The sequence below is a fragment of the Stomoxys calcitrans genome, chromosome 2 (genome assembly GCF_963082655.1).
Source record: "Stomoxys calcitrans chromosome 2, idStoCalc2.1, whole genome shotgun sequence".
Taxonomy (NCBI): Eukaryota; Metazoa; Arthropoda; class Insecta; order Diptera; family Muscidae; genus Stomoxys; species Stomoxys calcitrans.
The window spans coordinates 30436035-30458904 of record NC_081553.1 but is presented as its reverse complement, the minus strand read 5'-3'; the positions used below and the strand labels follow the sequence as shown (position 1 = coordinate 30458904).

General features: G+C 39.5%; 1 protein-coding gene across 1 annotated transcript in view; it reads right to left on the bottom strand.

Annotated features, from left to right (window-relative positions):
• The window catches only part of LOC106092496 (sodium/hydrogen exchanger 9B2), a 285857-nt gene that overhangs the window by 32911 nt on the left and 230076 nt on the right, over positions 1 to 22870 (bottom strand). Inside the window, exons 8-9 of the mRNA XM_059362392.1 lie at positions 8899 to 9087; positions 274 to 417 (exon numbers count right to left, since the gene is read on the bottom strand). Coding sequence (XP_059218375.1) covers positions 274 to 417; positions 8899 to 9087 — 333 coding nt within the window. The remainder of the gene's footprint in view (positions 1 to 273; positions 418 to 8898; positions 9088 to 22870) is intronic.

The following is a 22870-nucleotide window of genomic DNA, read 5'->3' as shown; positions in this document are numbered from 1 at the left end:
TTCCTTTAATGCATACTACAGCACAAAAGAGGTATGAAAACAATCTCCTTGTAGAAGTATGACGGTGGCAACCAACAACTTGCATAACTTTGTTGCCACGGTTTTATTTTAGTTTTTTGTTTTTGTATGTCCTTCCGGGCTATAACAATGCAAAACCACTACCATGACTCCTGTACACAACATTTGAGCCAGAACTGAAAGCTACCAGAGCATGGTACTCTAACACATGCACACACACACACACAAGAACAAAAACAAAAACATTATAATTACCAGACTTCCGAGTAACACCACCAGGGCACCGTAACCAACGACTCTACCCTCCAAAACCGCAAAATTAATTTCTTTGCCAATAAGCGAAAACGAAACTGGCTTTAAAAATTTCCACAGCAAATCAAGACGTTTGGATACACTTGCCTGCAATGAGAACGGCAGAGAGAAAGAGAGAGAAATACAGTAAGTGAAAATATAAAAACACAACCATAAATGAAAGGATATAATGCTAAAAATCCCATAGTGAATTCAATTGCATATTTGGTAAAGTTTTCTTTCCCATTCGAATCTTTTTTGCTTGGATTGCATTAGTAGGTAATTTATGGCAAAAGGTGCCTGCAAGTAATGGAAGGTAAATTATGCCTAAAAATATGCTATGAATTTCGAATTAATGCGGTGGCACAAAATGTAAGCTAAGGTTTACACAACGTATAACAATAAGGTTCAAATGGAAAAACTTTTAAATACATTCCTTGCAAAGTAATGCATAAAAAAGGTTTAATTAACTTTGTTGATGACCTTAATTTGTTTTCCATTTGTAATACCTCGAAATTTTATATATGTATGTATATAACCTTTAAAATATATAGAGCATTTTGTGATGTTATCCAACGGATTGTATGACACGCTATCTTTAGAGCGCTTTCACTTGATAAGCAGTCTTAACAAAAAGACTCCAAGCATTTTTTTTTAATATTTGGTTAGGAATTGCGTCACGAAGTCAAATCGGGAGATCGGTTTATATAGGAGCTATATTAGGGTATGGACTTGCTTGGACCATACTTGACGAGGCTCCGAGCTTTGTGTGACAGCTCGCCTATGATGCTGAACGCCTGGACACGAATCCTAGCATAAAAACCAGAAAAAAATTTCAGTGGAGGTTTTCTCTTCTGAATTCTGGCAACATTTATGAGATTCTATACTATAACAAAATTGCCATGAAAATTAAAGAATAGTGGATACTTCTCTCATGTCAATAAGTACACTCCGATAAATGTTTGAGCTCAATGATAAGAAGCCTCCTATTTTTAAGCCGAGTCCGTACGGTGTGCTACATAGCGACACCACTTCGATCTAGTGTTGAAGGTGTGTCTAAAGTAGCAGTGCCCCGGCCCTTGACGGTAGCGTTGATTGCAAGTCACACATATTCTTATGCTCTATGTTTCAGTCGTTGTTGAGACAGCAACAAATTAACATGTGCAGGGGTGTACGCATCGTTTTTATACCCACTACCATGGGGGTATACTAATCAAGTTATTTAATTTGTAACACCTCGAAATATGAGTCTATGACCCCATAAAGCTTATATATTCTTGATCGTCATGAAAATTTATGTCGATCTAGCCATGTCCGTCTGTCTGTCTATCGAAGCACGCTAACATTCGAAGGAGCAAAGCAAGGCGCTTGAAATTTTGCACAAATACTGGGACTGTAAATGGGCCAAATTGGTCCATGCTTTGATATAGCTGCCATAAAAACCGATCTTGGGTCTTGACTTCTTGAGCCTAAAGACGGAGTAAATCTCGTGCGATTTGACTGCAATTTTGCATGTTGTGTTTTGATCACTTTCAACAATTGTGCCAAGTATGGTTCAAATTGTTTCATACCCTGGTATAGCTGCCATATAAACCGATCTTGGATCTTGACTTCTTGAGCCGCTGGAGGGCGCAATTCTCATGCGAATTGGCTGAAATTTCGCACGCGGTGTTTTGGTATCACTCTCAACAACTGTTTCACAACAACGTATAAACCGATCTGTGATCTTAGCTTGAATTGAAATTTTGCACGAGGTGACTTCCAAGAACTGTGCCAAATATGGTGCAAATCCAGATATAGCTGTCATATAAACCGATCTGGGATATTGACTTTTTGAGCTTCTAGTGGACGCAATTCTCATCCGATTTGGCTAAAAATTTTGTTCATCGGCTTCTCCCATGACTGAAATATTACACAATGACTTCTACAATGTTCAGCATTAACTTCATTTTTGGTCCGAATCGGACTTTAACTTGATAAAGCGCCAATAGCATAACAGTTCTCATTCATTTTTTTTTTTGTTTGCCTTAAAAGAGACACCGCGCATAGAACTCGACAAATGCTCTCCATGGTGGAGGGTATATAAGATTCGGCCCGGCCGAACGCCCTCGTTCTGTTTTAATTTTAACAAGTAAAAAGGCGTTAAGTTGGGCCAGACCGAACTTTGGATACCCACTACCTCGGGTATATATGTAAGCCAGCTTTCGTCAAAATCCGGCGAAAAATGCATAACTTATGCCCCATAGCAGCTATATCAAAATATGTTCCGATTTGGACCAAATACTAAAAGTACACTAGCTATATCTAAAAATAAACCGATGTGAACCATATACGACACGGATGTCGAAAAGCCTAACATAAGTCACCGTGTCAAACTTCAGAAAAATCGGATTATAAATTAGCCTTTTATGGGGCCAAGACTTTAAATCGAGATATCGGTCTATATGGCAGCTATATTCAAATTTATACCGATTTGCGACACGTTTCACAAAAAAATGTCGAAGAGCCTAACACAACTCACTGTCCCAAATTTCGGCGAAATCGGATAATAAATGCGCCTTTTATGGCCCCTAAACCTTAAATCGGGAAATCGGTCTATATGGCAGCAATATCCAAATCTGGACCTTTCTGAGACAAATTGAAGAAGAATGTCAAAGGGCCTAACTCAACCCACTATGTTAAATTTCAGCAAAACTGGATAATAAATGTTGCTTTTATGGGCCTTAGACCCTAAATCGGCGGATCGGCCTATATGGTAACTATATCCAAATTGCAGAGGTATATCGAGGGGCATAACTTAACTTAATGTCCCAAATTTCGGCGACATGGAACAATAAATGAGCCTTTTATTGGCCCAAAACCTTAAATCGAGAGATCAGTCTATATGGCAGCTATATCCAAATCAGGACAGATCTGTGCCATATTGCAGAGATATGTCGAGGGGCTTAATTTATCTCAATGTCTCAAATTTCGCCGACATCGGACAAAAATGCGAATTTTATGGGCTCAAAACCTTAAATCGAGAGATCGGTTTATATGGCAGCTATATCCAAATATGGATCGGTCTAGGCTAAATTGAAGAAGGATGACAAAGGACCTAACTTAACTCATTATCTCAAATTTAGGCGACATCGGACAATAAATGCGTCTTTTATGGACCCAAACCCTTAAATCGAGAGATCGGTCCAAATTTCAGCAAAATCGGATAATAAATGTGGCTTTTATGGGCCTAAGACCCTAAATCGGCGGATCTGTCTATATGGGAGCCATATCAAGATAAAATTCCATATAGCCCATCTTCGAACTTAACCTGCTTATGGACAAAAAAGAAAGTTTAAGCTCAATATCTCTATTTTTGAAGACTATATCGTAATTTCAACAGACAGACTGACGACAGACGGACAGATAGATCCGATATAGGGTCAGAAATGGATATTTCGATATGTCGCAAACGGAATGAAAAAATGAATATGTGAATATACGAATATATGAATATACCACCATCCAACGGTGGTGGATATAATACCTAAGATATATTGCACACAGAGAATCACATTTTTATTTTGGGCATCGCTGGTCTAAAGAAATGCACTCTTTGCTCTGGTTTAATATATCTCTCAGTACTTCCCATTAGCCAAGCAGAAGTGCAAATCCATGCAACGATGATTAAAATTCCATTATGCTTATCAAGCTAGAATTGTTTTGTTTTGTTTCATTCTGGCTATTTTTTCCTTAGGTTTTCGTACTTTTTTCTAAACACTTAACAATGTGCCTATTGCTGTTGTTGTTTTTGCATGCATTCATTTCTATTCATTTTGTTATCTTAAGAGAGAGAGTGAGTGTATGCCATACTTGATTTTAGACTTCTTTTGTTCTCTGCTTTGCTCTTCTTGCAATCGTTTGTCTATGTGTTTGTGTGTGTGTGTTATAAACATTTTCTACTTAGTGGGCAGGAGAGGCTATAACTGCATTTGCATTTAAGATAGTAGAGTAGCGCAATAACAGCCCCAAACAAAAAAAGGGGAAACAGAGATGAGCCATACTCAGAGAGCGAGAGAGAGAGAGAAGGGCAAAAGCCCCTTGCCCCCATAGGAATGAACAAAATCAAATGTCATAAGCTGTCCTTGCAATTAAATGTGTCAACAAGATTGACTTTTTGATAAGATTCCTTTTAAGGGTTACTTTTTTGTGTCACAAAAGTGTGAAAAGCTTTCAGTTTACCGAATGACAAAAAACAATGACAGGGCAGCTGAGGCACTAACACACACACACACACACCCACAAACTTCTTAAGTACCTTGAACGTTGAAAGCATACACATGAATGCAAAGATGAAAATGGAAGAAGTTACGTCTGTCCAACATCTGAGTGTTTGTCTGTCGGTCTGATGGACTCCTCTTTACTCTCGGGCTGTCCCTTCATCTCTTTCGCTTGGCTTGGCATGCAAAGTCATGATAAAACCACTTTGTATGCACTTAAGTTGTGATAAAGTGATAATAAAGAAGCACTCACTCACTCACTCATACACTCATTCACTCGCTCGCTCGCTCACTCACTGTCTCCACAAACAAGGAAGCATTCAACATGAGTGAGTGAGTGAGTGTTTGCTGGTGATGTAGTTGTTGGTACAAGAAAACTTCATAAAAATACTCGACCAACCATTCCTCGATGAAGGAGAAGTACAAAGAAAATTTATGCTGAAATAATTGAGAGACAAGTGTAAAGATATTATTTTACATGCCAAGTTTATCAATGGAATTTATTCGAGTACCATGCAAATGTCAGCAAAAGTTTTATTGTCTTGGCGATGTTAAACTTTTGTAATTTAGTATCACAAAAAAAAAACAAAAATGATTTTTATGATGGAAGGAATATATGCAAGAAAATGAGGAACAAAGAAAGAACAGAAGGAGTTCAATTATAAGATTTTTTGTTAGGAAATTTTTTATAACTATTAATTTTAACATTGAAAATTGATCGTTTTAGTATCTATATCTAAAAATATACCACTCTAAACCATATACCGCACGGATGTCGAAAAGCCTAACATAAGTCACTGCATCAAATTTCGGTGAAATCGGATTATAAATGCGCCATTTATGGCCGCAACACTTTAAATCGGGAGATCGGTCTATATACCAGCAATATCGGGACCGATCTGAGCAAAATTGTAAAGGGATGTCAAAGGTCCTAGCACAACTCGCTGTCCCAAATTTCGGCGACATTGGACAATAAATGCGCCTTTTATAGACTCAAAACCTTGAATCGGGAGATCGGTCTATATGGCAGCTATATCCAAATCTGAACCGATCTGCGTCATATTGCAGAAGTATGTCGAGGTGCTTAACTTAACCCACTGTTCCAAATTTCTGCGACATCGGACAATAAATGCGCTTTTTATAAGCTCAAAACCTTAAATCGAGAGATCGGTCTATATGGCAGCTATTGGGTTGCCCAAAAAGTAATTGTCGGTAATATAGTAGTAATATAGTCGGCGTTGAAAAATTTTTTCAACGGCTTGTGACTCTGTAATTGCATTCTTTCTTCTGTCTGTGCGCGAAATTTTGTTTACATTTGTTTGGCGTCAATTTTAATATGGGTACCACATGTATTGAAAGAAATTCATTTAACAAACCGAATCAACGCTTGTGATATGCACATTAAACGCAATGAATTCGATCCGTTTTTAAAACGAATCATAACTGGAGATGAAAAATGGATTGTTTACAACAACGTTAGTCGAAAACGATCATGGTCCAAGCATGGTGAACCAGCTCAAACCACTTCAAAGGCTGATATCCACCAAAAGAAGGTTATGCTGTCTGTTTGGTGAGATTGGAAGGTTGTGGTATATTTTGAGCTGCTTCCAAGGAACCAAACAATTAATTCGGATGTTTACTGTCAACAATTGGACAAATTGAATACAGCCATCAAGGAGAAGCGACCAGAATTGGTCAATCGTAAAGGTGTCATATTCCACCAGGAGAACGCTAGACCGCACACATCTTTGGTCACTCGCCAAAAACTGAGTGAGCTTGGCTGGGAACTTTTGATGCATCCACTATATAGCCCTGACCTTGCACCATCAGACTACCATTTATTTCGATCTTTGCTGAACTCCCTAAATGGTAAAACTTTCGGTAATGATGAGGCTATAAAATCGCACTTGGTTCAGTTTTTTGCAGATAAAGGCCAGAAGTTCTATGAGTGTGGAATATTGAATTTGCCAGGAAGATGGCAAAAGGTTATCGAACAAAATGGCAATTATATATTTGATTAAAGTTCATTCTAAGATTTATTAAAAATGCATTTACTTTCTTTTAAAAAATCCGCAATTACTTTTTGGGCAACCCAATATATCCAAATCTAAACCGTTCTGAGCCAAATTGAAGAAGAATATCGAAGGGCCCAACACAACTCACTGTCCCAAATTTCAACAACATCAGATAATAAATGTGGCTCTTTTGGGCCTAAGACCCTAAATCAGCGGATCGGTCTACATGATAGCTTTATTCAAATCTGGACTGATCTGGACCAAATTGAAGAAGGATATCCACTGTCCTAACACAACTCACTAACTCAAATTTCAGCATAATCGGATAACAAATGAGCCTTTTATGGTCCCAAAACCTTAATTCGAGAGATCGGTCTAAATGGCAGCTATAACCAAATCTGGACCGGTCTGTGTCAAATTGAAGAAAGATATCGAGTGGCCTAACACAACTCACTATCCCAAATTTCAGGAAAATCGGCGGATCGGTCTATATGGGGCCTATATCAAGATACAGTCCGATATAGCCCATCTTTCAACTTAACCTGTTTATGGACAAAAAAGAATCTGTGCAAAGTTTCAGCTTAATATCTCTATTTCTAAAGACTGTAACGTGATTTCAGCAGACAGACGGACCGACATGGGTGGATCGTCTTAGGTTTTTATAGGGTCCTAAATGGATATTTCGAGGTGTTACAAACGGAATGGCAAAATGAATATCCCCCATCCATCGGTGGTGGGTATAAAAATCTAAATTAAATCATTAATTATTATACCCTCTATCATAGGATGGGGGTATACTAATTTCGTCATTATGTTTGTAACAGCTCGAAATATTCGCCTAAGACCCCATAAAGTATATATATTTTTGATCATCGTGACATTTTAAGTCGAACTAGCCATGTCCGTACGTCTGTCTGCCGAAAGCACGTCTACTTTTGAAGGGGTGAAGCTAGCCGCCTGAAATTTTGCACAAATACTTCCTATTAGTGTAGGTCGGTTGGGATTGTAAATGGGCTAAATCTGTTAATGTTTTGATATGGCTGCCATATAAACCGATCTTGGGTCTTGACTTCTTGAGCCTCTAGAGGGCGCAATTCTCGTCCGATTTGGCAGAAGTTTTGTTCGCTGGGTAAATGGACCCACATTTTAATTCCATATTCGTTTTCTGCTCTCCAATAGCTTTCATTTGATACCCTTATTGTGCCCATCGGACCACTTTCACATATGGGTGGCGTTTTTGAGGTAAGGGAAAGGGTCCGCCTCCAGCCGATATCTAAAAATTATTTAGCCTATGTTTCCTTCTAGACAAACATACACAATCTATGAAAATTTTAAAAAAATCGGTTCAGCCTAGTATCATATAGTCATAATGGGTCTAATGGCATTTTTGAGGGTTGGCGTGATCCCCTATACTTCGATCTGATTTTGTATGTCAGATTCGAAATCTACTCCCCAATACCTTTTATTTGAACTCCATATTGAAATGAACGTCCAATATGTCTGTTTGGGGGAGTTTTGTGGTTGGGGCGGCCCGATGGGTACTTAGACTCAAATTTTAATAACAAATTCGTAGTCTACTCTCCAATACCTATCATTTGATACCTATATTGTCCTGATCGGTCCACTTTTGATTTTGGGTTGTGTTTTTGGCATAAGGGGGAGGGTCCGTCCCCTTCCGATACCTAAAAAGTATATAGCCTATGTTTCCTTCCAGACCAACCTACACAATATGCTAAAAATTTCGAGAAAAACGGTTCTGCCGCTTTTCAGTCTATACGGAACAAATAAACCGAGTCCCATATATCCGTGATTGACTAATGTGCCCATTTTGGGCTATTTTGTTCCCATATTGTCCAATAACCCTATTTTAAGGGGTTTTGGAGCTGGGGTGGCCCCCAGGTACTTGGACCCAATTTTTATTATGAAATTCGTATTCTACTTTTGAATAACTTTCATTTGAATCCCATACTGTCCCGATCGGTCCACTTTTATTTTTGGCTAGTACTTTTGGGGTAAGGGGGAGGGTCCGCCCCCTCCCGATATAAGCAAACACAAATTGAGTTTTTTATATAAGTTATAGACGGCTTTTAGTATTTATTTTTTATGAGTTTTAAGCTCTTTTGACTTTGATGAGTCTGTTTATACATCGAAATTCTTCTGTTTTCGCTCGCATTGGAATTGAAACAAACTCTTGAGTGACGCGAAGTCTTTCTTCAAAATGTCCATAGATCTTTATCTCTTCGCATGATTCAAACAAACTCAGGTTTTTCTCCACATTTTCTTAATGAATGTTGCCCAAGATATCATGTACTTACATTTTCATTTGCCAGCCGCTGTTGTGGCGTCATTTTCTCCAATTGACGCTTCCATCCCATACTTGCGATAAAGGCCACCGTTACACAGCCCAAGGCGCCAGCTGATGGATATTTGATTACTTTACTACCTATCACTGATATGGTTCCACCCAAGAGGGTCAAAACAAAACGTAATCCATTTACATAGGTCTGTTGATTAGAAAAAGTGTAAAAGGAAAAGCATATTAAAAATGTGTACAAAAAAAGGTATTAAAAACAAAAGACGAATGCAGAGAGTTAAAAGCAATTCATTAGTTCGGTTTATAGAGCATGAAAGAATTAAAATCTCTTACTCCGCATCACATGTTTACACGCATATACCAAGCTGGCATTAATACGCATTAAGATGCTGGAAACGGAAGTGGGAAAAGCTGATAATAGATAACAAAAAATGCATTAAGAAGTTAATGCAATGTTTTTCTTAGTGTATAAAATTTTTCGATTTAAGAGGAATTAATCAATTGGAGGTAACTACAATAAATTCTATAAAAGAATAAATTTATTTCGAACACAAAAAGTTGTGGAAAAATATGAGGGTATAATAATATCTAAATATCTTGAATGTTCTGCCAAGAGGCCCAGAGAGGAGAAAGAAGGACAATATATGGTGGAACAGCGATCTCAGGATACCTCGAACGGATACCAGAAAATATCTCATTCTCAAAACCCCCTAAAATAGGTTTATTTGACGATCATGATAATATGGGACTCAAATAAAAGGTATTCGGGAGTAGATTAAGACTATGGCCAGGAAGTAGGAAAAGGCTTTAAAATTTATTGATAACGGAAGGGGGGCGGATCCTCCACCGTTACCCCAAAAACACCACCCAAAATCAAAAGTGGACTGATAAGGACAATATGGGTATCATATGAAAAGTATGCGGGAGTAGATAACGAATCTGGCAAAACAAATTATCAAATGATTGGAGAGCAGATTTATTATTAAAATTGTATTACAATTTGAGCCTAAGTACCCATCGGACCGACCTAACCCCAAAACTCCCCCAAGCAGACATATTGGACGTTCATTTCAATATGGGCCTCAAATGAAAGGTGTTCGGGAGTAGATTTCGAATTTGACATACAAAATCAGATCGAAGTATAGGGGATCACGCCATTCCTCAAAAACGCCATTAGACCCATTATGACTATATGATACTTGACTGAACCGATTTTCTTAAAAATGTCATAGATTGTGTACGTTTGTCTGGAAGGAAACATAGGCTTGATAATTTTTAGATATCGGTAGGAGATGGACCGTGCGCCTTACCCCAAAAAACGCCACCTATATCCGAAAATGGTCCGATGGGCATAATAAGGGTATCGAATGAAAGGTTTTGGAGACCAGAAAACGAATATGGTATTAAAATTTGGATCCAAGAAACCCAGCGAATCGAGCAGGGGTAAACTTCTCACACATCAATGAGTTTTATCCGATTCAAGTTTAAACTCAATGATAAGGGAACTTTTTAATAGCCGAGCCCGAACGGACAATGCTATGACCATGCATAGCATTGTACCTCGCAAATGTCGCCAACAGTAAGAGGGAATAAACACCTCTTTGTCCGATGTTCTCGCCAGGATTCGAACGCGTACAGCGTCATAGGCTACAATGACACGATTTCGATATTGTTCCGCATTTAAGGCGAAGTGTCCCCACCCTAAAAGATATTACAGAGTTGAAGAAGGCGCAGCGGAGCGGGCCCGGTTCGGGCAGTGTTCACTCAAGACAAAATTTCACGAAATTTTCTCTAAAGACAAAATTTTGTGCAATTTTTCGTAAGACAACATTTAACGCAATTTTTTCTTAAGACAAAATGTTGCGAAATTTTTTCTCAACATAAAATTTTCTCTTAGAACCAAAATTCCCGAAATTTTCCCTTAGAGAAAATTGCACAAAATTTTCTTTTAAAACAAATTTTTATGAAATTTTCCCTTAAGACAATATTTCACGAATTTAGCTCTAAAGACCAGATTTTACGCAGTTTTTCTTAAAACAAAATATTACGAAATTTTCTCTTAAGACCAAATTTCACCCCCAAATGACAAAATTTTGTGAAATTTTCTGTTAACACAAAATTTCACGAAATTTCCTCGTAAGACAATATTTCACCAAAGTTTCTTATACGACAATATTTCACCTATTCTTCTCTTAAGATAACATTTTATGAAATTTTTGTTTGTTTCTCTTTTAAGACGAGCTCAATATAAAGTTCGGCCGGGCCGAATTTTATATACACTCCATCATGGATCGCAATTGTCGAGTTCTATGCGCGGTATCTCTTTTTAGGCAAACAAAGAATAATGTTATGCTATTGGAGCTATATAAAGTTATAGTACGATTCGGACCATAAATAAATGCTTAGCATTGTAGAGGTCATTTTGTAACATTTCAGTTCATTGCGCCTTGTAGGGGCTCAAGAAGCAAAATCGTGAGATAGGTTTATATGGGAGCTATATCAAGCTATTGATCGATTCAGACCATATTAGACACGTATATTGAAGGTCATGAGAGAAGCCGTTGTACAAAATTTCTGCTAAATCGGATGAGAATTACGCCTTCTAGAGGCTGAAGAAGTCAAGATCCCAGATCGGTTTATATGGCAGCTATAGCAGGCTATGTACCGATTTGCGCCATACTTAGCACATTTATTGGAAGTCATTACAAAACACCTCATGGAAAACTCCAGCCTAATCGGATGAGAATTGCGGCCTCTAGAGGCTTAAGAAGTCAAGACCCAAGATCGGTTTATATGACATGTATACCATGTTATGAACCGATTTGAATCATACTCAACACAGTTGTTGGAAGAGATACCAAATCACTACGTGCAAAATTTCAGTCAAATCGGACGAGAATTGCGCCCTCTAGGGGCTCAAGAAGTCAAGACCCCAGATCGGTTTATATGGCAGCTATATCAAAACATGGAATTGGCCCATTACAATCCCAACCGACCTACACTAATAAGAAGTATTTGTGCAAAATTTCAAGCGGCTAGCTTTACTCCTTTGAAAGTTAGCGTGCTTTCGACAGACGGATGGACGGACAGACGGACGGATGGACAGACGGACGGATAGACGGACGGACGGCCAGACGGACGGACGAACAGTCGGACGGACGGACAGACGGACGGGCGGACAGACGGACGGACAGACGGATGAAAAAGATCGACGGACAGACAGACGGTCATGGCTACATCGACTTAAAATGTCATGACGATCAATAATATATATACTTTATGATGTCTCAAACGCATATTTCAAGGTGTTACAAACAGAATGTCGAAATTAGTGCACCCCCATCCTATGGTGGAGGGTATAGCAAAATGCCATAAAATTTCACAAACTATTCTCTACCGACGAAATTTCCCAAATTTTCTCTACCGACGAAATTTCCCGAATTTTTTCCAGTAACATAATTTTACGAAATTTTCTTTAAAGAAATTTTTCTCTCTTTAGGTTCAAAATTTCAATGAGTTTTCGATTCAATTTAAATTTTTGCATTGTAGATAATTCTTCGATCATCTAGCTGCTCTCGAAGAGGAAATAAAATGAGAATTTTTAAATGAAAATGATCTTCGCCTTAACAGGCAAACAACTTGAAATATAAAATAAGGTGGAGTCCGGAAAGAACTCGAACCTGGACTCTTGGAGCAATAGAGCCATTGCCGATGTCTAGCTTTCGAAGCTGTTGAAACAACTTTTGAAAGATGGGATGCCTGTAGTTGCATGTACAAAAACTTGATCACTACAACACACAAACACATGCATTGGAAAAGGAGCAGCTAGCAGACAAAGTGTCGAGGTTGGTTAGTGTCGTATTATTATCATAAAGGAGTTTTCGTAATGAACTTTATATTACTACAATCTACCAACGTACGGCCCTTGAAGCCTTAATACCTAAAAGCATCCGATGAATAAAATTTGGTCTTAAAACAAATTTACACAAATTTTTTTTTTGACATATTTAGTATCCACAAAATTTAACGAAATTCTCGAGAGATAAAATGTACGAAATTTTCTCTAAGCACAAGAAATTAAAATGTAAGTTGAAATTTCAGTTTAAGTACAAGCATGTTTGATTTCATATAATCAACAGAAGCTTTTCATTTTGTACCCACCACCATAGGATGGGGGTATATTTATCTTGTCATTCCGTTTTTAACACCTCGAAATATTGATCTAGGACCTCGTAAAATATATACATTCTTAATCGTCTCCAAATTCTGATTCCAACTAGCCATGTCCGCCGGTCCGTCCGTCCGTCCGTCTATCGAAATCACGATAGCGGTCGAATGCGTAGAGGTAACTGCTTGAAATTTTGCACAGATACTTTATATTAATGTAGGTCGTGGGGAATTGCAAATGGGCCATATCGGTTCAGATTTGGATATAGCTACCATATAAACCGATCTCCCGATTTGATTTCTTGAGCCCATGGAAGCCACAATTTTTGTCCGATTTGACTTGCACATAGAGTTCTGTTATGACTTTTAACAACTGTGGCAAGTACGGTCCAATTCGATCAAGAACCTGATACAACTCCCATCTAAACCGATCTCCCGGTTTGACTTCTTGAGCACCTGGAAGCCACAATTTTTGACCGATTTGGCTGATATTTGGAATGTAATATTCCAATATGACTGCCATCAACGAACTCAAGTGCGGTCCAAATCGGTCTATAACCTGATATAGATCCCATATAAACCGATCTCCCGATTTCACTACTTGAGCCCCTGGAAGCGGCAATTTTCATTCGATTTGGCTGAAATCCAACAACTGTGCTAAATACGGTTCAAATCGGTCAAGAACATGATATAGCTCCCATATACACCGATCTCCCGATTTGACTTCTTGAGCCATTACCAGCCGCGATTTTTTTCCGATTTGCGCTAAGTACGGTCAAATTTGGCGCATAATTAGATATAGGTCCCATATTTTAGCAGAATCCATAGTGGTGGATTCCCAAGTTTCGGCCCGGCCGAACTTAGCATGCTTTTATTTGTTATATCTACAACCAACAAATATATCACAACATCTTTAACTTCCTTCAAAATAAATAACTAAATAAAAAAATGTTTCAACTTTAGCATATGCATATGTTTGACATGTATCATCCATGTAAACCGAACTGAAATTTCATGCAAAATGATGGAGTTTCCCCAAACATTTCCTCAAATACATGAAGGACAGAACAAAAAAAAAATTAAAAAAAATTCAAATTCTTCTTTTGATAAAAAAAAGGGGGGAGAAAAAATAACATAGTAGCCGATTTTTGCGTGAATACCAGCTGTATAAATGTTATTTTGTGACCATAAAATAGTTTCTTTGACTGCAACATATGTAGTACATCTCTAGATGGGATAGAAGAGATGGGACTGGTACTCAGCATTTCCTAGCCATAGACATTTTCGGAATAACAAATCTAGGGGTTTGGGTTCAGTTAAGTGGAATGTTTCCTTTGATTTTTTTTTTCTGCATTTTTTGTATGTGTTTTTTTTTTAGTTTTGGCCTCTGGAATATGCTCCAACTCCAACAGTTATTTATGTTGGTTAGGCTGGGAAAATTTCATTCATAGTTAGTTTGGTTTTTATGCATTGTGTGTTGTTTTTTGGTAATGCCACTATGATAAGTTGGTATACTAGGTTTTTTATTCCGTTGGTGACGTCGCGAGATGTAGAAAACTATATGGGCAAAATTTCCACAAAAGACAAAAATCTAAGGCATTTTTTCTAAAGAAATAATTTCACAAAATTTTCTCTATACACAAATTGTCAAGAAATCTCAAGTCAAGCCAAATCGGACAAAGATTGCGGCTTGTAAGGGCTCAAGAAGTCAAATAGGGAGATCGGTTAATATGCGAGCTATATCAGGTTATAGACCGATTCGAGCCGTACTATGCACATGTGTTGGAAGTCAAAATAGAATATCACATGCAAAATTTTAGCCAAATCGGATGTAAATTGCGGCTCCCAGGGACTCAAGAAGTCAAATCGGGATATCGGTTTGTATGGGAGCTATGTCAGGTTCTTGACCGATTTGGACCTTACTTGACAAAGTTGTTGGAAATCATAACGGAACACAAAGTGCACAATTTCAGCCAAATCGGACCAAAATTGCGGCTTCCAGAGGCTCAAGAAATCAAATCGGGAGATCGGTTTATATGGGAGCTATATCAAGTTATAGACCGATTTTGGCCGTACTTGGCGCCGTTGTTGAAAGTCATGACAAAACAGCACGTGTAAAATTTCAGCCAAATCGGACCAAAATTGCGGCTTCCATTGGCTCAAGAAATCAAATCGGGAGATCGGTTTATATGGGGGCTATATCCAAATCTAAACCGATATGCCCATTTGCAATCCCCAAAGACCTACAACAATATAAAGTATCTGTGCAAAATTTCAAGTAGATAGCTCTACGCATTCGACCGCTATCGTGATTTCGGCAGACGGACTCTAACCGTTCGACCACTATCGTGATTTAGACAGACGGACGGACGGACTTAGCTCGTTCGAATGAGACTTACGAGACGATCAAGAATATATATATACTTCATAGGGTCCTACTATATCACTATCTCGAGGCGTTACAAAGGGAATGACTAGAATAGTATACCCCCATTCTACGGTGGTGGATGTAAAAAAACACGCAATTTTGTCTGAAGACGGAGCACGTCTCAAAAAAGCGTGAGTTTATTGGGACGAGTACTACACACGAATCAAGGACTACAATAAGGTTACCAGAGCGGCAAAACGTGCCTCCTGTAAGCTTTTCTGCGAACAGGTCGATAGAGTTAATGACGCCGCCAAGACAACCAAGTAAGAGCGTGCTAAGTTCGGCCGTGCCGAATCTTATATACCCTCCACCATGGTCGCATCTGTCGAGCTCTTTTCCCGGCATTGCCGTTTAGGCCAAAAAGGATAAAAGAAAAGATTTGCTCTGCTATTAGAGCGATATCAAGATATGGTCCGGTTTGGACCACAATTAAATTATATGTTGGAGACCTGTGTACTATGTGAGCCAATTGGAATAAGAATTGCGCTCTTTGGGGGCTCAGAAGTAAAATAGAGAGATCGATTTATATGGGAGCTGTATCAGGCTATTGACCGATTCAGAACATAATAAACACGTGTGTTGATGGTCATAAGAGGATCTGTCGTACAAAATTTCAGGCAAATCGGATAATAATTGCGACCTCTAGAGGATCAAGATGTCAAGACCCAAGATCGGTTTATATGCCAGCTATATCAGGTTATGGACCGATTTGTACCATACTAAGCGCAGTCGTTGGAAGTCACAGCAAAACACTTCATGCAAAATTTCAGCCAAAACGGATAAGAATTGCGCCCTCTAGATTTGAACCATACTTAGCGCAGTCGTTGGAAGTCATAGCAAAATACCTCATGCAAAATCGGACGAGAATTGCGCCCTCTAGAGGCTCAAGAAGTCAAGACCTAAGATCGGTTTATATGGCAGCTATATCAGGTTATGGACCGATTTGGTCCATTTACAATTCCAACCGACCTACACTAATAAGAAGTAGTTGTGCAAAATTTCAAGCGGCTAGCTCTACTCCTTCGAAAGTTAGCATGCTTTCGACAGACAGACGGACAGACGGGCAGATGGACGGACAGACGGACGGACATAGCTAGTTCGCTTAAAATGTCACGACGATCAAGAATATATGTATTGGGATGCCCAAAAAGTAATTGCGGATTTTTCATATAGTCGGCGTTGACAAATTTTTTCACAGCTTGTGACTCTGTAATTGCATTCTTTCTTGCGTCAGTTATCAGCTGTTACTTTTAGCTTGCTTTAGAAAAAAAAGTATATTTGATTAAAGTTCATTCTAAGTTTCATTAAAAATGCATTTACTTTCTTTTAAAAAATCCGCAATTACTTTTTGGGCAACCCAATACTTTAACGGTTCTCAGACGCATATTTCGAGGTTTTACAAACAGAATGACGAAATTAGTGCACCCCCATCCTATGGTGGAGGGCATAAAAAGTTTCTCTCACAAACCCATGTCCAAACTGAAACTTTAGTAGATGACATGGGGGTGAGAGCAGAGCCAACGGAGGACATGTTGAGGCTTTTGATGAAAACCCAGGGTTACGAAGGGACTCACGGAGACACCGGAATCTTGGAATAATCACGTTGATCGATGGTTTATAATAACGAAATTTATGTTGAAGGAATCCTTGAGGAGCTTCAAACCATTTAAGTCACCCGGAACTGATGGAATATTTCCGGCGTTATTACAGAAAGAGGCAGACTATCTGGCGCATCGTCTGGCCAAAATTTTCACAGCGTGCCTAGGACTTTCATATACTCCGAAAGCCTGGCAGGAGGCAAAGGTGGTGTTTATAGCCAAGCCCGGCAAGGCAAGTTATGCGACACCAAAGGCCAACAGACCCATAAGCCATTCATCATTTCTACTGAAAACCATGGAACGTATTGTGGACACCATTATAAAGAGTAGGACATCCAGCGAACTGTTGAAATACAAACAGCATGCCTATGTCAAAGGAAGGTCGGTGAAGACTGCCCTGCACAAGGTTGTGCATAAAATAGAAGAATCCTTCGATGCCAAGACGTACACACTGGCGGTATGGATTGACATCGAGGGGGCTTTTAACTAGGTGCGGACTGACATACTGATCCAATCCTTAGAACAGTACCAGGTGCACCCGGTCCTTAGAGACTGGATAAACCATATGCTAAGGAACAGGTGGATAAATTGTGTGTCGCATGGCATAAAAATAAGGGAGAAAGTAGCACAGGGCACGCCACAGGGGGGCATTTTATCGCCACTCCTATGGCTGACCATCATAAATGACCTAAATGGGGAGGGATTTGAACCCGTTTGCTACGCAGACGATGTTATAATACTTCTAAGAGATAAGGATCCGGACGAGTTATGCAGAAGGGCCGAAAGGGTCTTGTATATGGCATATGACTGGGCTAGACCCAGAGGTCTCAATGTTAACCCAGAGAAGACTGAAATATGCCTGTTCACGAGGAAGACGAAGGTGGGCCAAATTAACGCACCACGTTTCCTCAAAAAGACGATTTCGATATCTGACAAGGTCATATACTTAGGTGTGATCTTGGACAGGAAACTGAATTGGAAGTGTCACATTCAGGAGCGTACTGAGAAGGTTCACAGATGTTGGGCACAATGTAGACGGGCCATAGGCTCGAAATGGGGCCTGAATCCTAGGATATTCCACTGGCTCTACAGGAGCGTGATTAGACCAATACTTACTTACGCCTAAGTAGTTTGGTGGGCTGCTATGGAGAAAAAGTGCAACATAAGGATTATACAACAGGTTCAGAAAACATGTTTTCTTGGCATAGGCGGAGCGATGAGGACCACGGCCACTGGGGCACTGGAGACTATTCTAAATATATCCGACCCATTCACATACAGATTAAGAGTGAGGCAGGCACTGCGGCTATGAGACTTAAGTCGATGGGAGAATGGATTGAGGATGGGAGCGGCTCATACCATCGCGGTATAATCGAGGGGACGATAGGAAACCTGGAAGAAAGGGAAGAGGTTTCCGATTGGATACCTGGAAGAAAGGGAAGAGGTTTCCGATTGGATACCTGAGATGAACCTTGAAGTCGAATGCGAGGCACTGCTGCCATTGGCACAGTCTTGGATTGACTGAACCCTAGTATGGCCATCTGGAAGATCATTTTAGACGGTTGGATCAAAGCTAGAGGACAGAATGGGCCTGGGGGTTTACATTGAGAAACCAAGGTCTGAGATCTATTTTAGACTGTCTGACCATAATACGGTTCTGCAGGCGGAGATCCAGGCGATCACGGAATGCGTGAGGTGGTGGGGTGCTAACCCGAGAACGTCGAGTGTGAACATCTTTACAGACAGTAAAATTGCCATAAGGGCAATAACAACCAGGACGGTAGGGTCACGAACAGTCTTGCAGTGTAAAAAAGGAGATTAACGCCTTCTCTGAGGATGGCAAAATCCGCATCGTTTGGGTGCCTGGCCATAACGGAGTAAGGGGAAATGAAAGAGCAGACGATTTGGCGATGAATGCTAGAGGACTGCCGTCAATAAACTTGATTAACCCGAAGCCTTTTGGGTCGACGCAGTCCGAGTAAAGGGAGTGATCGGGGAATGCACATGCAGTCCGTGTTGTGGAACAGCGATGCGTTTGGTAGGACGGCGAAAATCTTATGGGGGGATCCAGATCGTGAGAAGATGAGGCTATTTCTGACAGGAAGCAAGAAGGAGGTCAGTATGGCTATTGGTATCATAACGGGACACACAGGACTACGAGACCTCCACAATGGATCGCATTTGTCGAGTTTTTTCCCGCACCTCTTCTTAGGTAAAAAAAGGATATAGGAAAAGATTTGCTCTGCTATTAGAGCGATATCAAGATATGGTCCGGTTTGGACCACAATTAAATTATATGTTGGAGACCTGTCTAAAATGTCAGCAAATTCGAATAAAAATTGCGCCCTTTGGGGGCTCAAGAAGTAATATAGAGAGATCGATTTATATGGGAGCTGTATCGGGCTATAGACCGATTCAGACCATAATAAAGACGTATGTTGATGGTCATGAGAGGATCCGTCGTACAACATTTCAGGCAAATCGGATAATAATTGCGACCTCTAGAGGCTCAATAAGTCAAGATCCCAGATCGGTTTATATGGCAGCTATGTCAGGTTATGGACCGATTAGAACCATACTTAGCACACCTGTTGGATATCATAACAAAACTAATCGTGCAAAATTTCATTCCAATCGGATAAGTATTGCGCACTCTAGAGGCTCAAGAAGGCAGCAGCCAAGATCGGTTTATATGACAGCTGTATCAGGTTATGAACCGATTTTGACCATACTTGGCACAGTTGTTGGATATCATAACAAAACACATCGTGCAAAATTTCATTCCAATCGGATAAGAATTGTGCACTCTAGAGGCTCAAGAAGTCAATACCCAAGATCGGTTTATATGGCAGCTATATCAAAAAATGGACCGATATGGCCCATTTACAATACCAACCGACCTACACTAATAAGAAGTATTTGTGCAAAATTTCAAGCGGCTAGCTTTACTCCTTCGGAAGTTAGCGTGCTTTCGACAGACAGACGGACGGACGGAAATGGCTAGATCGACATAAAATGTCGCGACGACCAAGAATATTTTTGTACTTTATGGGGTCTCAGACGAATATTTCGAGTAGTTACAAACAGAATGACGAAATTAGTATACCCCCCATCCTATGGTGGAGGGTATACAAATTTTTTTTTTAGAGGCTACTTCATAGTTTTTAGTGCGCCCAACAAGCCGATTGCTGGCTTAGGTGTATGTCCATAGTGCCATGTGGCGGTTTAATATCTGCACCCTCTTTTCAACTTAACCTATCCTAACCAAACCTAACCTAACATTGTCTGTAGACATAAATTTATGACATTTTGTCAAACTTCATTTTCAATGTTAACCAAATTTTTCGATATTTTTCTAAAGAAAAATGTTTATGAAATTTTCCCTAAAGCCAAAATTTGACTAAATTTTCTCTTAAGTCAAAATTTGACTAAATTTTCAAAATTTGTCTAAATTTGTCTCTAAGCCAACATTATTAAGCCTGCAGAATATCCTTTTGTTATCATAAAATCGTGTTTGAATAAACTTTTTCGTTTTAATCCGACTCTTATACCCTTTGATGTGAGGTATCAAAATGTCGTATTTGCCCCAGTTTAGTTCGTACCCACTTGTTTTCGATTGCCTTGGTTGCTAATTCCGTTTCCATTCAAATTTCTCCATCTGTATGCTTCATGGTACGAAGTTTTGTCTTGGCCTCATAGTTTTTGTTTTGTTGCTGCGAGTGATACAATTGGTTTTCTTTCTTTTCCTGGCAAATGTTGTCGAATGCCAAACCATGTGTTTTTGCTATGGTTTTGTTGGTTATCCTAAAGCATTTAACCACTTGGTGCTCTCACACAAACACAAACACACATGCACACACACACACACTCACAGTCAAGCATTAGATCTGCCCATAGTAGATTGGCCAGACTATGTTTCAGTGCGTTTGTTCTCGTTTTACTTCTTCCATCACAGAAAAACCAAAACCTTTAGGCTTTGTTAAAATTACATGATGGATATCATATGGACTGGTTGGTTCAGTAAGCCAACATAAAACAAAAATCCACAAATTCATCGAATCATTCGTTTATCTGTCATTGCCCTAGGAAAGAATCAAAAATTAATGAAATTTTGATTTTGCAAATGTCAGATGTTAGGATTTTTTTTTTTGTCGGAAATATTTCTTCAAATCGGCAAATGTCTGTTGGCAAGGCACAGGAGAACAAATCACATCGGTCTATCATGAACTCTATGCTATGTAGCGAAGTCTGTTAATAATGAAAGGAAGTTAAAGGAAAGTGAATATGAGTGGCTTGATTGTGGCTAATATTTCTAGCATATCAACAAATAGTGATGCATTTTGGACAATTTCGAACAAAGTGCACTTAAATTGAAACGTAACACAAATGTAAGCAGGAGATTAACGCCTTCTCTGGGGATGGCACAATCCACATCATTTGGGTGGCGGGCCAAAGCGGAGTAACTGGGAATGAGAAAGCAGACGATTTGGCAGTGAAGGCCAGAAAATTGCCTTCAATAAACCTGGTTAACCCAAATCCTTTCGGGTCGACGCAGTCCAAGTTAAGAATGTGGGCAATGAATGCGCATGTAACCCTGTGGAACAGCGAAACGGTCGTAAGGACGGTGAAAAACCTATGGGGAGATACAGATCGCGAGATCGGTTTCATAACACATAGGACTACGAGATCACTTATGCAAAGTCGGTGCGGCAAGCCATAGCTTGTGTAGGGCATGCGGGGAAGATGATGAGATATTGGAGCATTTCCTATGTTATTGACAGGGTTTCGCGGCTAACAGACACCAGCATTTAGATAGGGACACAATACCAGACATAAACCAAATAAGGGGCGTGGTACGGAAAACAATTAAGTGATTTTGTTAGCAGCATGGCATTCCTGACTTTAATTAATTTCTTCGAGATTACTTTTTATACCCACCACCGAAGGATGGGGGTATATTCATTTTGTCATTCCGTTTGCAACACATCGAAATGTCCATTTCCGACCCTACAAAGTATATATATTCTTGATCAGCGTAAAAATCTAAGACGATCTAGACATGTCCGCCCGTCTGTCCGTCTGTCTGTTGAAATCACGCTACAGTCTTTAAAAATAGAGATATTAAGCTGAAATTTTGCACAGATTCTTTTTTTGTCCATAAGCAGATTAAATTCGAAGATGGGCTATATCGGACTATATCTTGATATAGCCCCCATATAGACCGATCCGCCGATTTAGGGTCTTAGGCCCATAAAAGCCACATTTATTATCCGATTTTGTTGAAATTTAAGACAGTGAGTTGTGTTAGGCCCTTCGACATCCTTCGTCAATTTGGCCAAGATCGGTTCAGATTTGGATATAGCTGCAATATAGACCGATCCTCCGATTTAGGGTCTAAGGCCCATAAAAGCCACATTTATTATCCGATTTCGCTGAAATTCGGGACAGTGAATTGTGGAAGGCCCATCGACATCCTTCGTTAAATTGGCCCAGATCGGTTTAGATTTGGATATAGCTGCCATATAGACCGATCCTCCGGTTTTGGGTCTTAGGCCCACAAAAGCCACATTTATTATCCGATTTTGATGAAATTCGGGACAGTGAATTGTGTAAAGCTCATCGATATCCTTCGTTAATTTGGCTCAGATCGGTCCAGATTTGGATATGGCAGAAATATAGATCGATCCTCCGATTTATAGTGTAAGGCCCATAAAAGCCACATTCATTATTCATTATCATTTGCTGAAATTTGGGACAGTGAGTTGTGTTAGGCCCTTTGA